We start from the raw sequence: 23446 nt of genomic DNA on the forward strand, positions 1-23446 counted from the left end.
CGTTAAAGCATATTGATCGTTCTTCCATAGTTCAAGTCATCTCCGTCTCAAGCCATAAAAGGTATGACATAGTCATCAGTTGATAAAGAGAAGAAGTTGGATTGGTATCCTTTACTGTTTTCCTTGTTGTTGTTGTGACCGACAAACAGTCAATCGTTTATTTATATTTGTACTCCGAAATAAACAAAAGATTGTTTAATTTCTCTTTGGCGATGGCGAGTTTGGATGAAAAGTGGAAAGCTGTGGACAAGTTTAAGTCTGTTGTGGTAGATCGTGAAAGAGATGTTTTTCGAGTGACAGAAGAACTGTATGATCTTCATAGCAACAGAGAACAACTCAGGGGTGTAACAAGTAGTTGCAACTATCGCTTGACCATACCATTTGCCCCCCATCTCTTTGGCTCGGGCAAAACGACCTTTGCCCGAACCTATTTGGAGTTGGTGCAAAGGTTTGGTGAAACTTTTCTGTCGAAATTTGCTTCGGACCCTTCGAGGAGAGCCTTTTTGGAGAATTTGAAGAAGGCTTCATTGCTTTATGTGGATTTGAAGGAGTTGGAGCCCACAGTCCCCATAGAGTTTTTTCGAAACCTGAAGTGGGCAGTCTACTATTTATTGTACCGATCAGCTTGTAATCAGATGGGTCTACCGTTTATGAAGCCTGATGAAGCCTACAGACACATTCCTCCCTATCCAAGCTTTCTAATTGCAGAGCTACGGAAGACTTTGGGCATTCCTTCCGATCAATATCTTTTGTTGGCAATTGACGAAGTTGGTGTGTTTGATACAAAGGCAACTTTGTTTGAACTGGAGAAGAATGACAAAGGTGTGGTTCGACCTTACAATGACTTTTTCGGTATCATTAGTCAATTGTGCAAAGAACCCGACTTGTTTTTTATAGTTGTTGGGAAAAGCAAGGGTTTAAGTATTAAGAATTATGTCTCTTCTGTATCAAAAGTCATACTACATTTTATTTCTTTATCACCTTTGGACGCTTCCAGTATCGTTGAATTCCTTGAAAAGAGTCTTCTAAAGACACCTACTCAAGTTCCGGTTTGTAATGTCTTATGTAGTTCTTCATTTTCAGTAAATGAATTGGCAGACTCATTATTGGAATGTACAGGTGGAGTTCCTGGTTTGTTGACTCGTGCAGTAAATATGCTTTTGAATTATATAATACCAAGAAACCAGCCTTTCATATCGAAAGAAGAATGTTTGACTTGTATGAATGACTACGATTTCCGAAGAATTTGTGCTGAACCATTTGTGGAACGAATATTGAATTTGGACGAAGATAGAAAAAGTGTTTTTGATATACTATTGATGATGGCACTTTATCGTATACCATTTCAAGTAGATGACATATTGACCTCGGAGTCCTTTTTATATGATGCAGTAACAGAAATGGGACTATATCGATATCCTATTGACCAGAATACTTTTCAAGTCCTAATTCCAAAAGTATTTGTTGGAATCTTCAAGAACGACCCTTCCATATCTTCTTTGGAAAAGATACTTCTCGAATCACTTGATGTAGAACCAGTAGATTGTTTCTTCTATTCAAAGTGTCGTGTATTTGAAGGAATTGTTGCTTTACGACTAGTTTTGATGTTGTCTTCAAAGAATCGAAATGAGTTGAGGGAATTGTTGTGTCAATTGTCTCCGATATGGAAACAAATGAAACTTCCAATCAGCACAATATCACCTATTCACTATATGAAGTCTGTTGTTAGTTCTATAGAAACAAGAAATGAATCGAACAAGAGTCGAAGAACTTTTGCCAATACTGAATGGAATAAGATTATTCGAGAGACACTTTATTTAGAGACTATTTACATTCCTTTGGACGCTACTTCTCATAGTCCTGATATTATATTCAAATTACAATCTCCTGTGGAACCCAAAGTTCTTACTGTTGGAGTTGCATGTAAAGGACGTTGGAAGTCGGAAGGAATTGGCTGGTCAGATATTATAGATGAAGCCAAGAAATTTTTAGATCCTGTATATGATCAAGTCTTATCCAGTGCAATGGATTATCATCATTGTATGCTTATTATCGTTAGTACAAAGTTATCATTGAATGTTTCTAATGAGTTGGGTAATCAGAGTCGTTGTTACTCCAGTGGAATGTTTATTAGAGGTGATTCTTTCAAAGTACCTGATAATTGTGAACTTGTTATTCTTTGTGAAAGAGATGTCCAAATGCTGATTGACGAAGAAATATTGAATGGACTTGAAAGAGCATTTCATGTCTCTCATAATCCTACTTTCTGGGATTTTGGATTAGATTTACTCGATAGAATCCGTAACAGTTTCTTAAGTTGGCAATAGATTCTAACTCAGTCCTTCCCTTTGTTTTGAAGAGCAAGTAAAATTTTTTGTATGTTTGAAACTCGGTTACAACTTATTTGCTTTCACTCCGAGGACTATTGTCTTAATATGGTACTAACCACGAAAATCAAAATAAGCCTATTGTTGTAAAAGTCACTGTCACAGTTTGACAGGTCATATTTGCTTCTTGTTACTACTCAGGAGAGTGTCTTAAAGTGTTGACGATTGGGTTTTATACAAGGTCTTGTATTCGTCAAAGACTTTATTTATGGTTCGCCTTAAGTTGAAAGTTCCTCAGCTGGACTATTTTCTAATAGCTCAGAGAAGTTGTTTTTATACACAATTGCACACAAACCAATATCTACTCTTTATTACAAAAAAATGAAAAAGATAGTCTTTATCTAAAAGGCAAATCATGTTCTTATCAAGACTTGTCCTAAGCTTCAAAAGACTTTCGTCGCAATCAAGAGTTTAGAGCATTGGACTATTAAAGAAGATTGATCGATCATTGTTGTATTGTACTGGCCTTTACTTCACAGCTTACGATATGTCTAGTGAGCTTGACGCAGAAAGCGTGTATGACATGGTTGTAGTAGACTGAGAACAAGATGTTCGTGTAGTAACAAAGCAGTTATTTAGGCTATACAACTTCGTAAACTTGGTCGCCCTTTCAAACCAGTCATACCTTTTGGCCCTCACCTCTTCGGAAGAAAGACAAGTTTTGTACAAAGTTACTTGAAACTGTTGAATAACACGGGTGAAAGTGCACTTATAGGTCTATATCACGTTGGTGAGTCTGAGAAGACCAATCGAACGGGTTTTTGGAGAAGCTCAGAAACTCTTCGTTGCTTCATGCTGATCTAAGGAAGTTGGAGCCTAATCGACCCATCGGGGAAAATGAAACCTGAAGTGGGCCTTGTGCTTTTTATTGTACCAATCGGCTTAGGATCAGATGGGTCTACCGTTTATGAAGCCTGATGAAACCTACAGACACATTCCTCCCATATCCAAAGTTTCTAACTCCGGAGCTACGGAAGACTTTGGACACTCCTTCCGATCAATATCTGTTGGTAGCATTTGATGAAGTTGGTGTTCTAGACGAAAGTCTCGACGAATTTCATTTCAAGAGAACCAATGACGGTAGAGTTCGACCATACAGCGACTTTTTCGGTATTATTTGTAAAGAACCCGACTTGTTTTTTCTTGTTGTCGGGAAAAGTGAAGGCTTAAATATATATAATTACGAAGCTTCAGTCTCAAGGGTTCAGTTAGTGTTTATTCCCCTTTCGCCGCTTGATACCTCCTTTTTATTCACTTAAAGCCCGAAGGTTTCAGAAATTCTTTGCCACGAAGACTTCTCAACTAGTGAACTTGCAGAATTGTTGTTTGAATTTACTGGTGGTTGCTTCAAATGCTGAATGGTCTTTTTCAACAGAGGAAAAAAGTGTTCCTTGCTTTGGCACAACAATAGAATTGTTGTTGAAAAAAGTTCTTATTCGAACGGATCACTGAAGAAGATCGGAAGCGTGCATAAGTCAGCCAAAGAAACAGATTCGTCCAGTAAAGTTTTCAAGACCAAAAGACTTACTGTAAGAATTAAACGGTTGTGGTATGTTGATTTCGCAGCTGGTTAAGGGCGTGTCTGTTGAAACCGGAACCAGGTGACTGTTTAGTTCCACACCTGAACTTCAAATTGCCATAAGTGAACTTGACGTTGAATTTATTTCCTTTATAGGAGCCTGTTGAGAAAATATTCTTGTATGCTTTGAATACTTCTTTTAAAAGCACTTGCATATTCTCCTATTGTTTCATTCGACTGAGTTGTACTGGAAACAGTGATTACTGTTACTCTTCAGTACAACGAAGAATGTATTGACAAGCACTAGTCTTTATTGAATTCAAGTGGACTTGATAGTTCCCTGGATACTTCGTTCAGTGTGTTATATAAACGACTTCTCATAGTTGGAAAAAGGGAGTGCTAAATATCCTTGAAACTTTTGATAATATCAGGAATTCAGTAAGCGCTCAAACGAGTGGTCTAGTGTCGCAAATAGCAACGAAATACTTATGCAGTATTTGCGTGAAAGGAATGTTACCATGAATAGTATGCTATCCAGTTTGAAGGTGAGGAAAGCATTTTTGGGACTGTTTATGGCTATCGAATTTCATACAGAGTACCTCCTAGATGCTTGTTACTCTTCGTGAAAGAGATTTAGAATGACAAAGTATAGGGTGGAATGAAAATGCATTTGCTGCTTCTGTAATACCATCTTTAAAAACTTTTGGTTTACTTGATAGATTCTGTCATAGTTTTTTGAAATGACACTAAACTTTTGATTTTCAACTCAATCTTTCCTTGTTTCATTTGCAAAGCATGTACACCTTTCGTATATGTTTCAAACTTGGTTACGTCTCACATGAACGTCGTTTCAGAGACCATCTCGTCAGCCTCGAAAAGAGTCTATTGGTTAGATAAAATGTCTAGTTCATGAAATATTGTTCATTAGTCATCCTACATCGCACTGTATTGTACACGATAAATGTTGCCTTGTGGCTGATGCATTGGAGACCAAGTTAGTCCTCGCAACAGTGGATTGATAATTTTTTTCTAAAAGCTTTCTAATCAAAAACGTTGGAAAAGATAATTTCTCAAGTTTGAGTAAATCTTTCAATTCATGGGATAATCCATATTCGAAAGACGTTAAGGATAGCTTCATTTGTTGTGCCAATTTCTTGATAATCTCACATTTTTTCTTTTATCGGAATGTCTATTGAATATTTGACAGCAGCTGTCAACCAACCATATAGAGTTTCTAAAATAATTCGACTTTTCAAAACTAGTTTTACATTGGATTGCTTCATCAGTCTTTGTCAGAGACTCTTGAGTGTATTATTATAAACGCAATAAAAGCCCAATAAACAACTTCAACAAATGAAATATCCTTACAACAGTTATATCTGAACAGTGGAAACTTATGAAAGAAATAAATCTGTCAAGGAAAGATATAAGAACAAAACTGAAGCTCTAGGAAGTTGCTTTCCAACTCTAAGCTTGCCATTCTTAAAAGAGTTTAAAAGTTTTCAAACCAAAACTTCACAACCAGAGACCCAGCGTTTTCGTAGAGCATCAAAACACTACTTCTGAAAATATTGTTGGTTAAAACTTACTTCAATAGGGTTTAGAAGAGATCGAGTCTTTGACTGTGTTAGATTTGAAAGAACCACAAGTTGACGGATAACGAGGTAGTAGACTAACACCATAAAAATTTTTCTTGGAAGTTTGTGTTAAACTAGGTTAAGTCACCTAGAGGTTGCTTCGTTCCTCAAATTTACGAGAAACCTTTTTAGAAAAGGTTCTTTTGATTCTTCTCGCCACTTGTAAGCATTCAGAATGGTTCTTATTACAGCCATAATGGAGGTTTTCGGAAAATTGTTTGAAGCATGTTGCAGGATACATTTTGTCAGTTATCTTAAAAGTAGGCAACTCTTTTACAAAGGCTCTGTATTCTCTTTTTCTCGATGCCTTGATATAAACTATAGCTCTCATGATTGATTACCCGGTTCAAATGCAAGAAATATTTTGATGATTGACGAAACCCAACGAATAAGTAGCATCAGTGAATACTATAGCGAACTAAAAAGGAGGCAAGTTGTTGGATACAATCCCAATTATATCATCTTTTTTAATTTTTTGTAGATATAGTTGTGCTTTTGATTCAGGAAAAATGACCCTATACAAGGTTGGCCGTGTATCTATAGGAATTTCGACAAACTGCTAGTTTTGATGGTCCTATTTATCTCATTTCTAGCAGAAGTTTTAGGGTGAATATGAAATGAAATCCAAGTCTTATTGACATAATATATATCATAGAATTCTTGACAAGGAAAAGTACATTAAGCCGACAGTCTAGATGAAAACTCTTGCTGTTCTAAAAAGTCGAACAAATAGCCTATTCGATTAGCAACCTTCTGATATACTATCATTCAAAAGAAATCAACTTTGTTTCACAAAGATGTTTGATAAAGATATCAATATAATTGCTGCTCTGCATCGATTCCTTATTTCTTAGTTTATTCACCAAAGCCATTGATATATTTTCTTCCACAGTCTTTTTTTTTTAAAAGTTCTCCAAAACGGTCTTCTATATAGTCTAAAGAAGATAATTTGTCCTTGAATTTCATTGAAAGAATAAGATATTCTCTATATTATTGAGATAAGGGGCCAGCAACCGCGACTTTCAAAGATTCATGATACTGGAGCAAGCATCATTGAAACGATCTGAAATTGCAGCAGTCAATGCAATTGCAAAATGCAAATGGCGCTTTTAGGTTGCATTGAAAAATGTCACATTCATTTACATTAATTGTGTGTTGTTATTGTTCGACCGAGCAATGATAACTTTAAAAACATCACACAAATATGGAGAGCATGAAATAAACTTAGTAGACTAGTCCATCAATTACCATTGGAGTCATGGTGGGCACATTTTACCCTTCTAGGATATGAATGGTACCATTGACCATCTGAAGTTGCAGAATACGAAGGACTTGGTCAATAATCGAAAGAGAATACAGTAACGAATGAGAAAAGTACTGTCGAAAACCGACAATTCTTTTCATTTGAACTTGAACGATGCCTTTTTCTCTATGCTTTCTTCAGTTCTGTATTCATTGCGGTGGCTGTCAAACTACAGTGGGTTCATTTTCATTTCTTCCACTGTAGACAAAAATACCGTGTCCATTACTTCCGTTAAGATCATACAAATTTCACTTTAAAATTTTGAAGAAAGAAGGATTCAGAAGAAGCAGAGATAACACCTACCTCAATTTCTTGTGTGTCCAGTGATTAATGATCCACCGTAATTCTCACACGTCTTTGCTTGTGTTCTGCTCTATAAACTGCATTCTTAACCCTCGATTGACAAGAAAGACATCATACTTCTTAGCTCTCATCATCTGTCAGCAGGTTAAAAAATGAGCTTTTTCAGTATGAAATAATTCAAGTCTTGTTTAGAGATTACCAACTTGATCTAAGCCTTGCCATAATGTACTTCATTGCACTATGAAGTTGCCAAAAGAAAACAATAATACCCAAAACATTTTAATGCCCATATCAGGAGAAATATGGTTCTTATCTGAAATGTTCCATGCCCTTTACTTTCTGATAAATCAAAAGATTTATTCGATGAGAACCAATTAGATGACTTTCTTTCTCTCATTTTTTTTCTAGTTGGAGTAGGAATTCATATGATGTAGCTTGCAATCAATCTGTCACAATGGCAATTCCAAGTAAGTTATAACTCCTTGATGGAATAGAATTGAAACCAAAATTGGACTTTTTGATGACCAAGTGATAGATAACCACTGTTTCTGGCAGAAATGAAAAAGAATTTTTGAAACTCTTACGAACACTTGTGTTACAATGGAAGAGCCGTTGTGCCCGACTTGATTCCAACAATGGACAAAGAAATGCAATTTCTTTTGAAAATGGTTCTCATTCACATGAATATTTAATATGAAGCTGTTTTATTGCGGATCCTTTATACTTGTTACTAGATCAGATAAGAAGCTGTTGGTCTGCTTCGTAGTGCTGTCTAGGTATTCAGGCAGCAGGAAATTTTTGTTCATTTACAATGCAGGTGGAAATTGTACGTAATATTCGATATGTCACTCTTAAAAATGTACATAATAGAATAATGACTTGAATATCTCTCTCTGTTTTATCAATGCATTATGACAGTTCGGCTTTAGAGATGCTTTCAACTGAAAGGATAATCAACACCTTCTTTATCGTATTTGTGTGAAGAAATACTTCACATTGTTTCGGTTACATTTTTTAGAAAGATGGATATGCCTCTCAATAACTATAATTTAATATTTTATAAGCTAGTCTAAAGGTAAGTTGCTAGCTTGAGTCGATATAATTTTTCTTATTATTGAATTCAACAAATAGCAATAGCGGTTGAGCGATAGCCTATTTTCGACATCTCCATGAAAGGAATATATGGTCCAACAGAATTCAATCAATATCTTCTGACGCTGTAGTCATTAACACCCATTAGTTTCATATGATGAAGTTTCTCAATACATTTTGCATGTTTTAGAAAATCCAATCAAATTTGACCAATATTCTATACACAATGAGAGAGAGTTGGAAACTATGTTTCAAAAGAATGCATTCGGAACCAATAGTTGAGATTCGCACATAACATTCCTATGTCCATGAAATATAACATGAATGATTGATCATATTCAAAATAGTTTACCACCAGAATGATGATCACAATGTTGCTCATTGACCACTACTTATCAACTCACTCTCTCTGTATACATTGTGTGAATATATTTTCTGTACATATCCCCAAATAATAATATATTTGGATTACACTATCCTCGGTTATACTCTTCTTCTTGAATCCAATGACGACGAATCATCACAGGATACTCATTCTATATTTGTTTCTGTTTTCGATGGTTGCTTGGTGCAATTATTACACTTGCTGTTACAAAAATGATTCAAACCACAGATATTCCACTTTTTCATACGCTCTTTGGTATTCCTTACATTTTCTTTCGCTATCATATAAAAGGATTGTTCAAAAAGCCTTTCAATAGAATCGAGCTGTAAACCTTTTGTCTCAGGAACAAATAGATAAATGAACATAGTTGACAATAATGTACAGCTTGCAAAGAAACTAAAAGCACCTTGGGCATGCATCGACTTGAGCATCGTAGGCCAAGAAAAGGAAACTGTAAAATTGAACAAATAACAAAAGAAGGAATTCAAAGTGAGACAAGGAGACCGGACATACCAAGGATAGATTTCTGCCACTATAATCCAAGGAACAGGACCAAGACCAGGTCCATAAAATAAACGAAAAAGCAATGTTCCAGTAATGTTCAATACTAGTCGAACCTTGTAACCTCCAAAGAAAGAAAACCCGCACAACCACAACATGAGAGAGACAAATGGCATAGTAGTCAGTAGAAGAAATCTCCTTCCCAATCTATCCACAAGCCAAAAGGCTGGAAATGTGAATACAACAGCAGCAAAACCCAGTGCTAGACTCACATCAATACTGTGAGAATCAGATAGTCCTGCAAACTGTAATACGTATTCAAAATAAAACATAACAGCATTGACACCACAGAATTGTTGAGCAAATTGCAATGCAATGCCTAAAAGAATAGGACGACGGATATGAGGTTGTCGATATAATAGACAAAAAAAACCACAGATAGAATTAGTATCCTCTTGTTCCCTTTGCATCCATTCTCGTATTTCATAATACTCTTCCAACGCCGCTCCTTGAGAAGAACGAAGTGTCAATAAGGAACTCCACGCATCTTCCTGACGACCTTTCATGAATAACCATCTCGGAGACTCAGATGCAAAGAAAAGGCAACAAACAACAACTAGAGAAGGCACTGTGACTGAACCTAACATAAAGTGCCAACCATGTTCCACATGTACAAATATAGTATCCACAATAAGGCCAATAAAGTATCCAATGGCATAGGCCAGTTGATATACTGTTGTGAACATTCCACGAACATGTTTTGGTGCACATTCCGAAAGAAACATTGGAATAGTGCTGGTCATAATTCCAAAACAAATGCCAAGAAACAGCCGACCTATCAGAAGAACCTCCCATATGTCCGTACAAGACTCTGTTATACCAGCAGCTATGGCATCCATACCTGCCAGAAACATGGCGCCTTTCCTACCCACCAACTTGTTCAATTTATTAGACCTAAATAAGATAAATAAGAGTTTCTCCGACTGGAATAACGAAGACCTACAGAAGAGCACCAACCAAAGCTCCCAAAAGAGTAGCAGCAACCGTAAGACCTTGCAAAGAGGTGTCCAAATGAAACCTTTTTACAAAGAAAAGTTGTGCTCCACTAACAAGAGCAGTGTCTATACCGGCAATACTACCTCCAAAAGTACATACAGTCAATAATATATGGACTTTGGGTGGAAGGCCTCTTAACTTGGACAAGAACGACATTTCATCCATGGAAGCTCAAACTATTTACGGGCTTTGTTTGTTCATTTGTATATACTTTCACTAGTAACTTTCAAAAGATAGAGAATATCTCATTCTTTGAAAACAAGTAAAGAGAGACTACCGTTCAGGAATCTTTGTTCCATACGACCAAGATCTAACCAAAAGTAACGTTGGATGAAATATCAAACACCACCAATTCTTAGCAGATCAAAAGTTTGCACTCTAATGATATTTACGACTAAGAGATCTTCTGTGTTGAAACAAAACGTTCAAAGCCTGGTTATTGGAACTCTCAACTCAAAATCTAACTTGAAAGGTAAAAATACTTGCACGACAACTTTCTGCAAGGCTATCCTGTACAAGCATTGAACACAGAAGTCTCCAATAACATATTTGAGATCTCCTCCGGTGGGTCTCTGTATCTTCACTACTAGAGCACAAGTGTTACTTTTGAAGGAGAGTTATTCTTTCTCAGAGCCCAAGAAACTGTTCAATGCAAAAGCTGGAAAGGTACTTTCATAACAATAACATATGATAAGTTTCTCAACACGATACTTCTTATCCAATAAACAGTTGATCACTGTTGATCTCCCTTCGATGTCCTTTGGCACACTTTCATTTTGACGTGGCTCAAAATCAATCTATTTTACTAGCTTTTTGGCTATGAATCAAGATAGATGGAAACGAGAACTTTCGTGCAACATATCTACATTGTTACGTAATATAGAAAGTTTAAAACATTATGTTATTGAAACTTGGAACTCTGGTTGCTCTTTACAAGAACTTGTCAACAAGAGTGAGGAATTGTGTTCGATATGGACTTGCACAATACACGAACTTGAAGAAGAAACCATACGACTACGAAAAGAGTCGAATCGTTGTCACTCCAAAATGTATCAGTTGGAGGAGCAACTAGAAGAGTCTCGTGCAGAAGAACAAAGTTTGCGTGAAAACTACGAGTCAGAGACTTGCAAAAGGAAGCAAACTGAATATAGACTACAACAATTGGAACAGCAACTAAAAACTCAGAATGAAACTTTACAAAAGGAAACCTTAGAAAAGGATCATGCTTTGGTACAGATTCAAACGCTACAGTTGGAAACAGAAAACTTGCGTAACAAACTGCGTACTAGTGAGACAGAATACAAATGGCTTCAGAATGATTTTATATTGCTCGAGCAGTCACGAGATGAAGCGTTACAACACTTGTCAAGAGCGAAAAAAGAATTACGAGACTATAGAGAATGGAGACGGCATTTCGAGCATAATTATGAGAGTATTCAAACGCGTTTAGAGTCCATGTGTGAAGAAATGAAGCAACTGCAATGGAAACTAGATAAAGCAGAGAATTTGAAACAGGCAACTGAATTTTTACAAACAGAAAATGAAAATACCAGAAATAGTGAGCTAACAAGGAGAAATGGCAAAGACAATACTGAGTCCAATGAGGTAGGAAGTCTTATAAGATTAAGTCATCGTTTGTATAAAATTTGGAATCATAGGAATCTTCCGAATGTGATGAAAGTTGTTCGTACAAATTGGACACCCTTGTGAACCGTGTTTCTTCTCTATCTTTGGAGGACAAAAATGCGATAAACTGTGATTGTTGTGAACAGATGAGAGTTCTTCAAGACAAACTGCAGCATGAAAATGAAGAATTGCAAAAGAAATTGGATAGAGCAGCCTTGTCTATGGAAGAATTGTTGCAAGAATTGGAGAATAAGGAATATTCTGAATGGACTTGCTCTTTACAGAATGCTTTGGATGATGCCATGGTTATTATAAAAGGAGAAGTATGTACTTGGCCTATTTTTATGTTTTATTTGGGGAGTCATTAGGACTGCTTTTTTTATTTCTATAGGTTATAACTTTGGATCAACAAGGAATGGTAAATATTTCAAAGATGGTGTCCAAATTGGAAGCTTATCATTCTTCTTTGAAAAACGATCCTAACCACTTATTCAAAGTTGCTCATGCCATCATTAAAAAGTCAATTATAGAAGTAGAATATCATCCTTCTAAAGCGGGAGAACTATGGCATGTTAACGATGAATCTCTAAAGAGGATTCGCGAACATGACAAGGTTTATCTGTTTCGACGTTTACAGGTAACCGAATATCTTTTTATTGTATCCAGAAAGAATGATTGTTCTTCTTATTGTAAATAGGAACTTGTTATTGCTTATGACAATATGGATAAAGTGGTTCGTGATGATTTGATAACTGCGAGAGAAATAGTAAGTTGGAAAGGCAAAGTTCAAGGATGACACTGAATTTGTGATAAAGATTATCAATGCACGAATACTTTTAAAGCTAGCTCGTCTCTGCAAAAAAGCATTAGTCAATCGAAAGGGAGACAAGAATAAGAAAACTTTTAAAAAGTTCACAAGTGAATGATAGAAAACCTTATAAATCTTAATTGCCTCATGAACAAGATAGACAATCACTTTGGCTCAAAGTTGAGGACTGGAGGCTCTAGGAAATGAAAGATGCACACAACAACCTGGTAATCCCTTGTTTCCTTTTCTTGGTAGCTTGTGTAGTTTTCCTGGAGAAGTAATGGAGAGGTTTCCTCGCATTTTTTGCACCATTTCGAAAGCAATCGATAGACCAATGCCATTTCCTGGAGTAGCTGTATTGAAAACTACGTTACTTGCTCTATATCCTCTATCAAAAACTTTAGAAAGCTCCACCTGAGGAATTCCCAAACCTGTATCACAAATATCAATCGAAACACAACTGTTCTTACTATCCTATAAGTTGAACATCAAACATGATAAACAACAATAAAAAAGGTTCATCTAGTCCGTACCCAATAACAATCTACTCTTATAACACCACCAGTTGGAGTAAATTTAATGGCATTCTCACAAATGTTTAAAACAACTTCTCTGAGCATTCGTTCATCTACTAAACAAGGTGGCATGTCTCGCTCTATTTTGGAGGAAAATCGAATCCCCTTTTCACGAGCAAAACATCGAACACTTGATAACACTGGTTGAATAACGTCTTTTAGCCAACACAGATGCAAGCTGATACTCTTTTGACTGGACAAATTTTCTGCTTCTCTACTTTCCTTAGAAGCCTCCAGCTGAATGGGAATACTTGAAGATATTGTATCTGACTTTATATGACTCAACAATCTTTCGTTCATGTGCTGCAATGGTGAAAGCAATTCTTGTAGTCTATCCGCCTGAAATAGTATATTTTGGACCAATTCCTTATTGATATCTTCACTTGGAAGTCGTTTCAAGAGTAACTTTGCAAATGTTTTGATTGCCATCAAAGGACTTTGTGCTTGATGCAATAGATTCGAAAACAACTTTTGTATCTTTGATAACTGAACTGTTGTTGTAGAACTCATTTGCCACCTCAAGTTCAATGTACACGCAATGGCAACAGTCTTTGCCGACTGAAGAATTTGCAACTCTTCTTCTCTTGTCCAAATATGTTTTCCTTTTTTTCCTATTAATAATAATCCCACAACTATTCTATCATAATGAATGGGAATGGTGATATAGCCTTCTTCCAAATGATAAATGATTCCTTCTCGAAATGAAACAAAAGGATAACTAGGTAACAAATAGGAAGGTTCCATTCCACCAGGTAAGGGAGGCGGTTGTCGTAAAATAAAAGGCAAAGATCCTTGATCCTCCTCTACAACCCAGACAGAGCTTACACCAGGAAAGCTACACACAGGTATAAACTCCAAGGTCCCAGAAAGCTCATTTTCTTTTCGGAAAAATAAAACAAAATTATCAATTCCTAAGGAATCTTCTAGAATTCTAAACTGGGCTTCACAAAGTGAACAAAACTCAGAACTACAAAGTCCCTCTATCCAGCTTTGTTTTCCATTCTTGTTGGAATGTTCGGATATTTCAGCCAAAGAGTAGTAACGTATTGACGGAAATTGTTGTCTCTTTAAATAAATATATCGTTTCCGTTTACATCTAGAGCAACTATTTGATATTTTCTTAAGGCTGTGTCGAACCTGGTCAAAGTATACAGTCCAAGCAGAAAATGCCAACATCAATCACACACATTCGAAGAATATTCTTGAATAGATTGTAGGAAATGAGTATTGTTCTTAGGAAACCGACCAAGTTTTCAAGGTTTGCTTTTTATTCAGTTGCAAAATTCTCTTCAGAAAAAGCTAAGAAACAGCAGAAATTTACTTTCTGTACGCAAGGTGTGGCCAAAGAGAATAATAGTCAAGACCAGAAACCACAGCTTTCCAGTGAAGAAGCAACTACAGCTGCTGCGTTGCAACAGATTACAACTTCTTATTCGAACAAAGGATATGCTCTGGATGTGACCGAAAGAACAGTGTTGGGAAGGCCTATTTATCTTGACGCTCAGTCAACAACTCCAGTGGACCCTCGAGTATTGGATGCTATGTTACCCTATTATGTGTCACAGTATGGCAATCCACACTCAAGAACACACGCCTATGGCTGGGCAACAGAGGAAGCAGTCGAAAAGTCTAGAGCTAACGTAGCTGCACTTATTGGTGCCGACGCAAAGGAAATTATTTTCACCTCTGGAGCTACCGAAAGCAATAACGCTGCAATCAAAGGGGTAGCAAACTTTTACAAAGAAAGAAAGCGTCATATTATTACTACACAAACGGAGCATAAATGTGTCTTGGATTCTTGCAGGCATTTACAACAAAATGGCTTTGAAGTTACTTATTTGCCAGTAAATAAGGAAGGCCTAGTTAGTCTAGAAGATGTGAAGAATGCTATTCGTCCAGATACCGTTTTAGTGTCCGTTATGATGGTAAATAACGAAATTGGAGTCATTCAACCAGTAGAAGAGATTGGGAAGATTTGTCGAGAACGCAAGGTTTTCTTTCATACGGATGCTGCTCAAGCAGTAGGAAAGATTCCTTTAGATGTTGAAAAGATGCATATTGATCTTATGTCAATATCTGGACATAAGATTTATGGACCAAAAGGTATAGGAGCTTTATATGTGCGAAGAAAACCTCGTGTTCGTTTAGAGCCAATAATTAATGGTGGAGGCCAAGAACGAGGCTTACGGAGTGGAACTCTTCCGGCTCCACTTGTAGTAGGAATGGGTGCTGCATGTGAAGTTTGTATGGAGGAAATGGAAAGAGATTATCAACATGTATCACAGTTAAGTGAACGCCTGATACGACAGATTCGTTCATCCATACCTCACGTGGTATTGAATGGGTAAGCTTAAAAGTTCATAGTTGAACAATGGATGAATATTCGTTTGTAGTTCCGAAGTTCATCGATATCCTGGAAATGTCAATTTTTCCTTTGCATATGTAGAAGGGGAGTCCTTGTTAATGGCTTTGAAAAAAGTAGCTGTGAGTAGTGGCAGTGCCTGTACATCAGCCTCATTGGAACCTTCTTATGTACTTCGTGCATTAGGTGTAGATGAAGATATGGCACACACAAGTATACGCTTTGGTCTGGGTAGATTTACTACTGCAAAGGAAGTAGATTTTACTGTTGAGTTGGCTAAGAGACATGTTGCTCGACTAAGAGATATGAGTCCTTTGTGGGAGATGGTTCAAGAAGGAATAGACTTGAAGAGTATTCAATGGACACAAGAACATTAAGTGTGAATAATAAAAGAAATGGAAGAGCATCGTTTGGTGAATTTAATGTTAATGAAAAGCTGTCCAAGAAGGATATCTGGTTTTGCTTTCTACTCTCACAGTTATGGCAAGAGCGATAAACGAAATCCTACACTCTCTTGCTGTTTCAAAGACAAGTTGTCTCATTTATCCTTTCTACCAAAAACTTGTTCCGAACGTGTTTATTTCTTGCCAAAGTATTCTCAAGCGAGACTCTTTGGGTTGAAGAGACGATCTCAGGCACCCGAAGATAATATGGCTACAACAATACAGATGCAAGTTATTTCTACAGAAGAATTGAAGAAAGCTGTAGGATACAAGGCAGTTGATGATCATATTCGCTCTGGGATGGTTGTGGGCTTGGGTACAGGTTCAACAGCTTATTATGCAGTCGAACGTTTGGGTCAAAAGATAAAAAAAGGTGAAATTGTGGATATTGTGGCCATACCAACTTCTACAAAAACAGAGCATCAAGCAAAGACCTGGGATATTCCTCTAGTGACGTTGGACACCCATCCTTCTCTTGATGTTGCCATTGATGGAGCCGATGAAGTGGATGATCAACTTAATCTTGTGAAAGGTAGAGGTGGTGCACTCTTAAGAGAGAAAATGGTTGAAGTAGAGGCCAAGAAATTGGTCATTATTGTTGATGAGTCGAAATTAGTAAAAGGTCTAGGTATTACGGGAGCTATGCCTGTTGAGGTTACACCTTTTTGTTGGAAGCGAACAATGCGTCGTTTATTAGAAGTTGAAGCATTTCAAGGTTGCCAAGTTTCCGCTAAAATTCGTGAAGACAAAGATACTGTTTATCTAACCGACAATCACAATTATATTATTGACCTATTTTTCCAGAAGCCCATTCCAGACATTTCTTTAGCTGCAAGACAGTTAATTGAGATTGTGGGAGTAGTGGAACATGGTTTGTTCTTAAATATGGCGGATATTTGTATCGTGTCTGGAATGAATGGAATTCGAGTGGTCGAGAAAAATCCTTAAGATTTTCTTCCTTTGGAAATTTCTCTTCAAGGGCTTCGTCTTGGAATAATACATTTGTGTTGAATAAGATGCAACATAACTTGAAATTGGACCATGTTATGAAATTTCTATATAAAACTGCCTGTCGCTTCTTATCTCAAGTTTCTCAGGCGCCCATTCTTCCAGCAAAGGAAGGCGAAGGCTATATCGCCAATAAATTCTATGCAAATCGTTCTTTTCCATATCCACGGCAACTTCGATATAGAATACCTGGAAAAGAAATCAATTACATGTCTCCAGAAGAAGCTGTATCTTTTGTTCGTACAGGTGACAATGTATATATACAAAGCGTCGCAGCAGCTCCACAGACTTTAATACAAGCTCTTTCATCAGTTGTTGAGAACTCGGATAGAAAACAAATCAGTTTATATCATATTCTCATAGATGGAGAGTTGCCCATATTTACACCAAACTTTTCTGGAAAAATAACTTCCAACTCTTTATTCATTGGTGGAAACTGTCGGAAACACGTAAACGAAGGAATAGCTGACTATACACCAGTATTTTTGGGGGAAGTCCCTTATCTATTTAGGAGGCGTATCATACCTATAGATGTTGCTTTTGTTCAGGTATCTCCACCAGATAATTTTGGTTATGTTTCACTTGGAGTTAGTGTGGATATTACTTTATCAGCCTTGGAGGTTGCCAGAGAACGAATAGCTGTTGTCAATCCCTTTATGCCACGTACTCTTGGTGATGCACTTGTTCACATTTCACAACTGGATCACTTGGTTTATGAAGAAAAGCCACTTCCGGAGTTAAATGTGCCTAAAGAAGATCCTTGCCGTACTAAAATTGGTCAACTGATTGCAGAAAATCTTATTCGTGATGGAGCCTGCCTTCAGACAGGTATTGGTGCTATACCAGATGCAATATTGAAATATTTAAGACATCATAAAGGTGAATATTTTACATGTTGCTGTTGTTGATACAGAGTTGAATAAATATGTGAAATAGACTTGGGTGTTCATACTGAAATGTTTAGTGATGGTTTGATAGAACTTGTGGAAAATGGCAACGTGACCAACGAATTGAAGAAAATCGAACCCGGGAAGATCATTTCTAGTTTCCTTTTAGGCACTTCTCGTCTCTATCGCTTTGTTGATAACAATCCTTTGGTTTGCATGCGAGATGTTACTTTTACCAATGATCCTGGAGTGATTGGTAAAAATGACAATGTAGTAGCAGTGAATGCTGCTATAGAAGGTATGAAAAATGGAAAGTCCAACAAGGCACTAATAGCAATTTATGTTGATGCAGTGGATCTGACTGGTCAGATATGTAGTGATAGTATTGGAGAATCATTCTATAGTGGTTTTGGAGGACAAGTGGATTTTATGAGAGGAGCAGCATTATCAGAGAATGGAAAGGCAATTATTGCCCTTCCCAGTACGGGTGGAAGACGCCATTCTAGAATAGTTCCTATTATCAAACCTGGTGGAGGTGTAGTAACTACTAGGGCGCATGCACATTATGTCGTAAGTAATATTTGAATAGTGCATCAACTGCAGTTCTCAAATAGACTAATGTCTTCTTTAGGTAACTGAATACGGAATTGCAGAGTTGAAAGGCAAATCTATTCGGGAGAGAGCAAAGGCACTTATCAATATAGCACACCCTGACTTTCGTGAACAACTGGAACAGGAAGCGAAGCGTCGTTCTTTGTTCTGATAGCGTTATGAATATAGTTTCTGTAGAGGCATTTAGAGGTTGATGAAATAGAATTGGAAATGCTACTTTTCAGCCCTTTAAAAGAAGGAATGGACAATCTCGAATTTCTAATTTTTTTTATTTCTTTGTGTGAGCATGTAAATTCTATATCTCTGCGATAATATATCGTACAACCTTTTTCACTCATTCAAACAGAAACTGAATGGAGGTTTGGATGACTCACAGAAACTGAATACGAGATATGGACTGACTCACGATAATCGAAAAAAATATACTACAAAGATGCTAATCGAAAAAAAGAAACTATAAAAGACTCCCTTTCTACAAAAGCAAACCTATAGAATTGACATGCATTGTTAACTGAAACTCAATAAAGAAATTTTCGACCATAGGAGAAATACGAAGTCTCCATTGTTGATAATAAAAGCTTTCTTCTCTAAACCAAAACTTGAAACCAGAACTTGTCTGATTCTTCTATGAAGAGAAAGTGTCAAGTAGATCTTGAAGTTATCCATTTGAAAAACTCATCACACCCATTAACTTCCAGAAAACTCTATGTGCTCTTTTGACAACGACATATTCTTCCAAGACCTTGGTGGAGGTAGAGGTGGTAAATTCCACCACTGCTTGGTTTTAGCGACCTCGGGATTCCGGTTTTCTTCAAATTCCTGAAAAAACTTCTCAACCAATTCTGATGGCATGAGCTCTTCGAATAAAGGACGAACTGTTTTGACCTTGCGAAACTCAATTTTCTTCGCAGTATTCTTTGAAATAAATGGCTTTAGTATCGACCAAAGTGACGAAAACACTAAAGGCGCATCCACCACAACAGCAAGAAAAAGGCGTTCAGGATAATGGTCACTAAAAAGTTTTAAAGACTTCTTTCCAACCGTAGGATTGAGATCTTGCGCTGAAAACCCAACAAAATCCAACACCCAAATATAAGACTCCGCAAAGGAGTTTGTGAAGATTGTTTCCAAATAGTATATAAGATGCTTGACGTTATTGTCTGCATTCCGATCTTCCAGACCGACAAAACAAGAGTACATTACTGGTCTACCCACTTTGTCAACTCCCAAAGGACGAAAGGTATGACTTCGTGGATTATGTAAGCATAAGTTACAAAGCATACGTTCTGGACGCACTTCTCTTCTCCACTGCAAAGTTTCGATTAGCATGTCTCTCGCCAATCGAAGGTTGTGGTCCCTCGCACCTAAATAACAAAAAGGTCAAAAAACTGAACTTGTCCAACAAATACGAACATACGCAAATAGCGAACTAATGTGAAATACGAACAAAAGGATTCATCTAAAGGCGAAGTATAGCCGTCCTTTCTGACAAGATCTTTCAGTTGGCGCGCCAATTTTTTCTCTTCCCTAGAAGGAGCTTCCGCTCCTACAAGTTTATCTTTTGGAGGCTCTGTAGAGTCCAATTCCATCGTTGGGGTTTTTACAATACTTTACTAGGAATAAGTCTATTCTCGGAAGAGTGTTCAGATGGTTGTGGTATTCTTCCCCATCTTCTCCAAGGCCAAATGATAAAACTTACTCGACCTTCAATAAGTGCTTGAGGTACCTATTTGCAATCAAATACTCGTTCAGTTACACTTCAAGGTTAATAGCGTAGATAAAAGAAACCACTCACGGGACCTAATTGGTTGGAATCGGTACTTTTGTCTTGTTCATCGCCTTCTACCCAACAGTGTCCAAGAGGTATATATGTTAATCGGCTTTCCTTTCTACTCCAAATATGATCTCCTTCGAGAGCTACAACTCTCTTGATTAGCTTTTTATTTTTGTTATAGGGACATCTAAAAGAAGTAATCCAATGAGTTGTTCTCCTTGGGAATAAAACAGTTTACGTACGCAAGAACAACAACTTCTCCTCGTCTTATATCCTTCAGTAACAAAGAAAGTCTATCAATCCAAACCAAATCTACTCTGGTACCAACTCTAAAGTTGTTGTCAATAAAAATCAACCAAAACCACGATAACTAACTTTGGATTGACTGTGGGTGACATGGAGTAGCCTTCTACCTTGGCAACAGTTCCAATAAGGTCACAAAAGGTTATGGTGATAGGTATGGACCAAAAACAACCTTTCACAACTTCTCCGAGTGTGTGCCACGAAAGCCACTTCATGCGAAGAGCACTCAATCTAATTGAATAGGCTTTATTCCAATCACAAAGCGATACATGACAAATGGAACCATTAATAGACATAAGCCTTCTCAAAGGTTCCCGTCTTATCTAACGTAGGCTCAGAACCCGGAACATACTTCCCCAAATTAGCTTTTGAGTTAGCTCGAGCTCTTGCAAGTAAGGCTTCTTGAGCTGCCTTCACATTTTCTTGCTTACCCTTCCAACTCTTTAAACAGGATTGTTGCAGAGCTCTACCATATGAAAACGACAAACTCCAAGGTCCACGACGTTGTATCTTATTCATAACGTTGAGATAGACCGAAGCTTCTTCTTCGGACATACCACCGGAAAGGAACATAATTCCAGGTACGGCAGAAGGAACTCGACGTTCCATTGTTCTGATTGTATATCGTGCAATGTCTTCCGCACTTACTTGTCGTTTACAATCCGCGCCTGGAACGGTCATATTGGGCTTCAGCAGAGAACCTTCCAGTAAAACTCCATTACTATCACATTCCTTATAAACGGTTGCCAGAACATGTTCTTGCACTTGAGCCGTGCGTTCTATATCGTGGTCACCGTCCATCAAAATTTCTGGCTCAATAATAGGAACCAGACCCTGTTCCTGAACAGTTTTAGCATATCGAGCAAGACCGCGAGCATTTTCTTGAACACAAAGTTCAGTGGGTGTTTCTGGAGATATCTGCAACACTGCTCGCCATTTGGCAAATCTGGCACCTTGTTTGTAGTAAGCAGCTGCTCGTTCACTCAGACCATCAAGCCCAGTACACCAAGTTTCAATAGCTTCTCCACCGGGTAACGGTGATAATCCTTTATCTACCTTGATACCAGGAATGACACCCACTCCTCTCAGACAATCAACAAATGACTTGCCGTTACGTGCGTTCTGGTATAAAGTTTCTTCAAAAAGGATTGCGCCCGAAATATATTGTCCCAGTCCCTCACAGGTAAACAACAATTCCCGATATGCTTGACGGTTTTCCTCTGTATTCTCAACTCCAATAGAAGCCAAGCGTTTTCCGATGGTCTTTGTAGATTCATCCACTGCCAATATTCCCTTGCCAGGTGAGGCTATGGAACGAGCAGTTTCGATCAAGCTGTCTGCAAACTTTTCAACACCTCCTTTAACTCCCCAAGAAAGACACACTATACGAGATTTGCCTCCAGCAGGAGTGAATTGGACTCTAGAGATTGGGTGTTCAGAAGAAACTGAAACACCTAAAAAGCTTTTTGATTGAAGCCTGAAGAGACTGTTAGCACGTATGAGTAAGTCCAAATAGTACGAACCCATGCTTATTTTTAGACCCAAAAAGGTTTGCACTGAAGTTTGTAGAACCAACAAAGGCGACAGTCATCCCAAGTGTTCTCTGCAAAGCTATCACCAATCCCAACCAATCGTTCAATTGTAATCTCACGAAAAGAGCCGAGTTTCCATTCTTTATAGGAGAACGAACGGTCAAAATTGAATGGATGTGCTAACCTAGAAAAATGCTTCTATTGCGCCAAACTTCTGAAAATTCCCTTTTAATGAATGTACCTTGCGGTCTTTGTTTTATTGTAAATAAACAAGAAGCATGCCAAAAAAGGTTTTCTTCGGTTTGGTTGGACTCTTGACAATTTTAGTAGTATGGAACTTTCTCACCTTGTGTAAAATACAAAACAAGGTATAAATAAACTTTTCAAGTTCTATTAGACGACTACATTAACATTGCGGACTATGCAAATTCTAGAATTCGAAAAGTCAGTGTATTACAGGCTACCAGACATTACAAGGCTTAAATAGAACAAAGAAATTCGAGTATCTCATTGAACTCTATTTGAAACCATGGAAGGTCAACGAAGCATTCGGGTTCAACGTCAAGATTTACGAAGAAGCCTTCGACTTTTTAGAGCCTCTGCTCAGAATGGGTGGGTTCCGAGTAAGACTTCATAGACGACGAGTGTTCTATAGAGCAACTGGACACTGGTATCAAACCTACAGAAATCAACGGATGGAATGGTTATTAAAATTTTTAACTAGCCTTTTGAACCCAAACAGTGAAATGCCTATGTCCAGAGCTCAAAGAACATTGTTAAAATATGATAAACCTATAGAATTCTTCGTAAACGTTGGAGACGGTCCGCGCATAACCATTGACTCCAGCTCGGGATCTTTAGCAGGATTTCCAATATTTTCATTTCGAACTTCTAGTCTTCATATTGACATACCAATTCCAGACCCTGTTGAATACGGAAGCAACGGGAATTATGTTTGGGATGAATTTGAAGGAAATTCGGTCAATGGACATCAAGCTTTTGGAAACTCTAACACAAGTCATGTAAATAGTGAATTAGCATGGGAGATAAAAGAAAGTAGAGCTGTCTTTAGAGGATCTTCATCTTGCTTTCAGCTTCACAAAAGTAACTGGTATCTGTGCCCCAGGATACCTTTGGCAAAGTTGAGTATCTTAAAGCCAGATCTGTTGGATGCAGGCATCACTTCCTGGATTAAACTCTCTCCCAATCTGACAAATGAAGAAATTGAAAGTAGCTTGGAGCTTGGCTTAAGGCAAACTAAGACTCATCGAGAAGAAGCGAGATACAAATATATACTAGACGTTGACGGAGGTTTGGGTTCGTCAAGAAAAAG

General features: G+C 37.5%; 12 protein-coding genes across 13 annotated transcripts in view; 7 read left to right on the forward strand and 5 right to left on the reverse strand.

Moving 5' to 3' along the window:
* The first annotated feature begins 190 nt into the window (after positions 1-190).
* On the forward strand, positions 191-2384 carry Gasu_51710 (archaeal ATPase). The gene has a single exon (XM_005703652.1). It carries the CDS (start codon positions 213-215, stop codon positions 2325-2327), a length of 2115 nt encoding a protein of 704 aa, XP_005703709.1. The 5' UTR covers positions 191-212; the 3' UTR covers positions 2328-2384.
* Positions 2385-3700: 1316 nt separating this feature from the next.
* Gasu_51720 (uncharacterized protein) lies at positions 3701-4721 on the forward strand. Its single transcript, XM_005703653.1, has 2 exons — positions 3701-3936; positions 4001-4721. The coding sequence occupies exons 1-2, from the start codon at positions 3746-3748 to the stop codon at positions 4071-4073; spliced, it is 264 nt and encodes an 87-aa protein (XP_005703710.1). The 5' UTR covers positions 3701-3745; the 3' UTR covers positions 4074-4721.
* Positions 4722-5024: 303 nt separating this feature from the next.
* Positions 5025-5930, reverse strand: Gasu_51730 (uncharacterized protein). Its single transcript, XM_005703654.1, has one exon. The coding sequence runs from the start codon at positions 5872-5874 to the stop codon at positions 5632-5634; it is 243 nt and encodes an 80-aa protein (XP_005703711.1). The 5' UTR covers positions 5875-5930; the 3' UTR covers positions 5025-5631.
* Positions 5931-8098: 2168 nt separating this feature from the next.
* On the reverse strand, positions 8099-10980 carry Gasu_51740 (MFS transporter, SP family, sugar:H+ symporter). Its single transcript, XM_005703655.1, has 3 exons — positions 10395-10980; positions 10131-10359; positions 8099-10081 (listed from the first exon to the last, which is right to left on the reverse strand). The coding sequence occupies exons 2-3, from the start codon at positions 10346-10348 to the stop codon at positions 8773-8775; spliced, it is 1527 nt and encodes a 508-aa protein (XP_005703712.1). The 5' UTR covers positions 10349-10359; positions 10395-10980; the 3' UTR covers positions 8099-8772.
* A 10-nt stretch (positions 10981-10990) lies between these two features.
* Positions 10991-12761, forward strand: Gasu_51750 (hypothetical protein). 2 transcript variants are annotated; one of them, XM_005703657.1, is made up of 5 exons: positions 10991-11788; positions 11842-12132; positions 12201-12446; positions 12507-12575; positions 12625-12761. In XM_005703657.1, exons 1-5 carry the CDS (start codon positions 11003-11005, stop codon positions 12733-12735), a joined length of 1503 nt encoding a protein of 500 aa, XP_005703714.1. In that variant the 5' UTR covers positions 10991-11002; the 3' UTR covers positions 12736-12761. The 2 variants fall into 2 exon arrangements, with proteins under 2 accessions (XP_005703714.1, XP_005703713.1); XM_005703656.1 differs by having other exon boundaries at positions 12507-12638.
* Positions 12762-12765: 4 nt separating this feature from the next.
* On the reverse strand, positions 12766-14390 carry Gasu_51760 (two-component sensor histidine kinase). Its single transcript, XM_005703658.1, has 2 exons — positions 13151-14390; positions 12766-13091 (listed from the first exon to the last, which is right to left on the reverse strand). The coding sequence occupies exons 1-2, from the start codon at positions 14366-14368 to the stop codon at positions 12792-12794; spliced, it is 1518 nt and encodes a 505-aa protein (XP_005703715.1). The 5' UTR covers positions 14369-14390; the 3' UTR covers positions 12766-12791.
* Positions 14391-14400: 10 nt separating this feature from the next.
* On the forward strand, positions 14401-16066 carry Gasu_51770 (cysteine desulfurase). The gene is made up of 2 exons (XM_005703659.1): positions 14401-15536; positions 15586-16066. Exons 1-2 carry the CDS (start codon positions 14413-14415, stop codon positions 15929-15931), a joined length of 1470 nt encoding a protein of 489 aa, XP_005703716.1. The 5' UTR covers positions 14401-14412; the 3' UTR covers positions 15932-16066.
* Positions 16067-16090: 24 nt separating this feature from the next.
* Positions 16091-17157, forward strand: Gasu_51780 (ribose 5-phosphate isomerase). Its single transcript, XM_005703660.1, has one exon. It carries the CDS (start codon positions 16205-16207, stop codon positions 16943-16945), a length of 741 nt encoding a protein of 246 aa, XP_005703717.1. The 5' UTR covers positions 16091-16204; the 3' UTR covers positions 16946-17157.
* Positions 17158-17200: 43 nt separating this feature from the next.
* On the forward strand, positions 17201-18701 carry Gasu_51790 (acetyl coenzyme A-transferase). The gene is made up of 4 exons (XM_005703661.1): positions 17201-17884; positions 17942-18190; positions 18245-18462; positions 18524-18701. Exons 1-4 carry the CDS (start codon positions 17215-17217, stop codon positions 18653-18655), a joined length of 1269 nt encoding a protein of 422 aa, XP_005703718.1. The 5' UTR covers positions 17201-17214; the 3' UTR covers positions 18656-18701.
* A 4-nt stretch (positions 18702-18705) lies between these two features.
* Gasu_51800 (mitochondrial inner membrane protease subunit) lies at positions 18706-20810 on the reverse strand. Its single transcript, XM_005703662.1, has 6 exons — positions 20654-20810; positions 20521-20607; positions 20300-20465; positions 20119-20230; positions 19922-20074; positions 18706-19868 (listed from the first exon to the last, which is right to left on the reverse strand). Exons 1-6 carry the CDS (start codon positions 20794-20796, stop codon positions 19192-19194), a joined length of 1338 nt encoding a protein of 445 aa, XP_005703719.1. The 5' UTR covers positions 20797-20810; the 3' UTR covers positions 18706-19191.
* A 1-nt stretch (position 20811) lies between these two features.
* Gasu_51810 (fructose-bisphosphate aldolase, class I) lies at positions 20812-22230 on the reverse strand. Its single transcript, XM_005703663.1, has 2 exons — positions 22105-22230; positions 20812-22058 (listed from the first exon to the last, which is right to left on the reverse strand). Exons 1-2 carry the CDS (start codon positions 22170-22172, stop codon positions 20867-20869), a joined length of 1260 nt encoding a protein of 419 aa, XP_005703720.1. The 5' UTR covers positions 22173-22230; the 3' UTR covers positions 20812-20866.
* Positions 22231-22620: 390 nt separating this feature from the next.
* Gasu_51820 (50S ribosomal protein L4) overlaps positions 22621-23446 on the forward strand; it is a 2433-nt gene continuing 1607 nt past the window's right edge. Inside the window, exons 1-2 of the mRNA XM_005703664.1 lie at positions 22621-22725; positions 22769-23430. Of these exons, the coding sequence (XP_005703721.1) occupies positions 22643-22725; positions 22769-23430 (745 nt within the window). The 5' untranslated portion in view covers positions 22621-22642. The remainder of the gene's footprint in view (positions 22726-22768; positions 23431-23446) is intronic.

The sequence above is a fragment of the Galdieria sulphuraria genome (assembly GCF_000341285.1).
Source record: "Galdieria sulphuraria unplaced genomic scaffold scaf_51, whole genome shotgun sequence".
NCBI lineage: Eukaryota > Rhodophyta > Bangiophyceae > Galdieriales > Galdieriaceae > Galdieria > Galdieria sulphuraria.

Excerpts from the sequence above, each read along its gene's own strand:
- Gasu_51770 (XM_005703659.1), top strand. The coding sequence starts at position 14,413 with ATGAGTATTGTTCTTAGGAAACCGACCAAGTTTTCAAGGTTTGCTTTT. Across the intron at positions 15,537-15,585 it reads CCTCACGTGGTATTGAATGG|TTCCGAAGTTCATCGATATC; the intron begins GTAAGCTTAAAA and ends ATTCGTTTGTAG.
- Gasu_51790 (XM_005703661.1), top strand. The coding sequence starts at position 17,215 with ATGTCTCCAGAAGAAGCTGTATCTTTTGTTCGTACAGGTGACAATGTA. Across the intron at positions 18,191-18,244 it reads AGTGAATGCTGCTATAGAAG|TGGATCTGACTGGTCAGATA; the intron begins GTATGAAAAATG and ends ATGTTGATGCAG. Across the intron at positions 18,463-18,523 it reads GGGCGCATGCACATTATGTC|GTAACTGAATACGGAATTGC; the intron begins GTAAGTAATATT and ends TGTCTTCTTTAG.
- Gasu_51800 (XM_005703662.1), bottom strand. The coding sequence starts at position 20,796 with ATGAAGTGGCTTTCGTGGCACACACTCGGAGAAGTTGTGAAAGGTTGT. Across the intron at positions 20,608-20,653 it reads TCACCCACAGTCAATCCAAA|AGTTGGTACCAGAGTAGATT; the intron begins GTTAGTTATCGT and ends CAACAACTTTAG. Across the intron at positions 19,869-19,921 it reads CACATTAGTTCGCTATTTGC|GTGCGAGGGACCACAACCTT; the intron begins GTATGTTCGTAT and ends TTTGTTATTTAG.
- Gasu_51780 (XM_005703660.1), top strand. The coding sequence starts at position 16,205 with ATGGCTACAACAATACAGATGCAAGTTATTTCTACAGAAGAATTGAAG.
- Gasu_51810 (XM_005703663.1), bottom strand. The coding sequence starts at position 22,172 with ATGACTGTCGCCTTTGTTGGTTCTACAAACTTCAGTGCAAACCTTTTT. Across the intron at positions 22,059-22,104 it reads GGGTCTAAAAATAAGCATGG|GCTTCAATCAAAAAGCTTTT; the intron begins GTTCGTACTATT and ends CAGTCTCTTCAG.
- Gasu_51760 (XM_005703658.1), bottom strand. The coding sequence starts at position 14,368 with ATGTTGGCATTTTCTGCTTGGACTGTATACTTTGACCAGGTTCGACAC. Across the intron at positions 13,092-13,150 it reads TAAGAGTAGATTGTTATTGG|GATAGTAAGAACAGTTGTGT; the intron begins GTACGGACTAGA and ends TTCAACTTATAG.
- Gasu_51740 (XM_005703655.1), bottom strand. The coding sequence starts at position 10,348 with ATGGATGAAATGTCGTTCTTGTCCAAGTTAAGAGGCCTTCCACCCAAA. Across the intron at positions 10,082-10,130 it reads GCTTTGGTTGGTGCTCTTCT|GTCTAATAAATTGAACAAGT; the intron begins GTAGGTCTTCGT and ends TATCTTATTTAG.
- Gasu_51730 (XM_005703654.1), bottom strand. The coding sequence starts at position 5,874 with ATGAGAGCTATAGTTTATATCAAGGCATCGAGAAAAAGAGAATACAGA.
- Gasu_51750 (XM_005703657.1), top strand. The coding sequence starts at position 11,003 with ATGAATCAAGATAGATGGAAACGAGAACTTTCGTGCAACATATCTACA. Across the intron at positions 12,133-12,200 it reads TGGTTATTATAAAAGGAGAA|GTTATAACTTTGGATCAACA; the intron begins GTATGTACTTGG and ends TTATTTCTATAG. Across the intron at positions 12,447-12,506 it reads ATCTGTTTCGACGTTTACAG|GAACTTGTTATTGCTTATGA; the intron begins GTAACCGAATAT and ends TATTGTAAATAG.
- Gasu_51720 (XM_005703653.1), top strand. The coding sequence starts at position 3,746 with ATGGTCTTTTTCAACAGAGGAAAAAAGTGTTCCTTGCTTTGGCACAAC. Across the intron at positions 3,937-4,000 it reads GTAAGAATTAAACGGTTGTG|TTCCACACCTGAACTTCAAA; the intron begins GTATGTTGATTT and ends GTGACTGTTTAG.
- Gasu_51710 (XM_005703652.1), top strand. The coding sequence starts at position 213 with ATGGCGAGTTTGGATGAAAAGTGGAAAGCTGTGGACAAGTTTAAGTCT.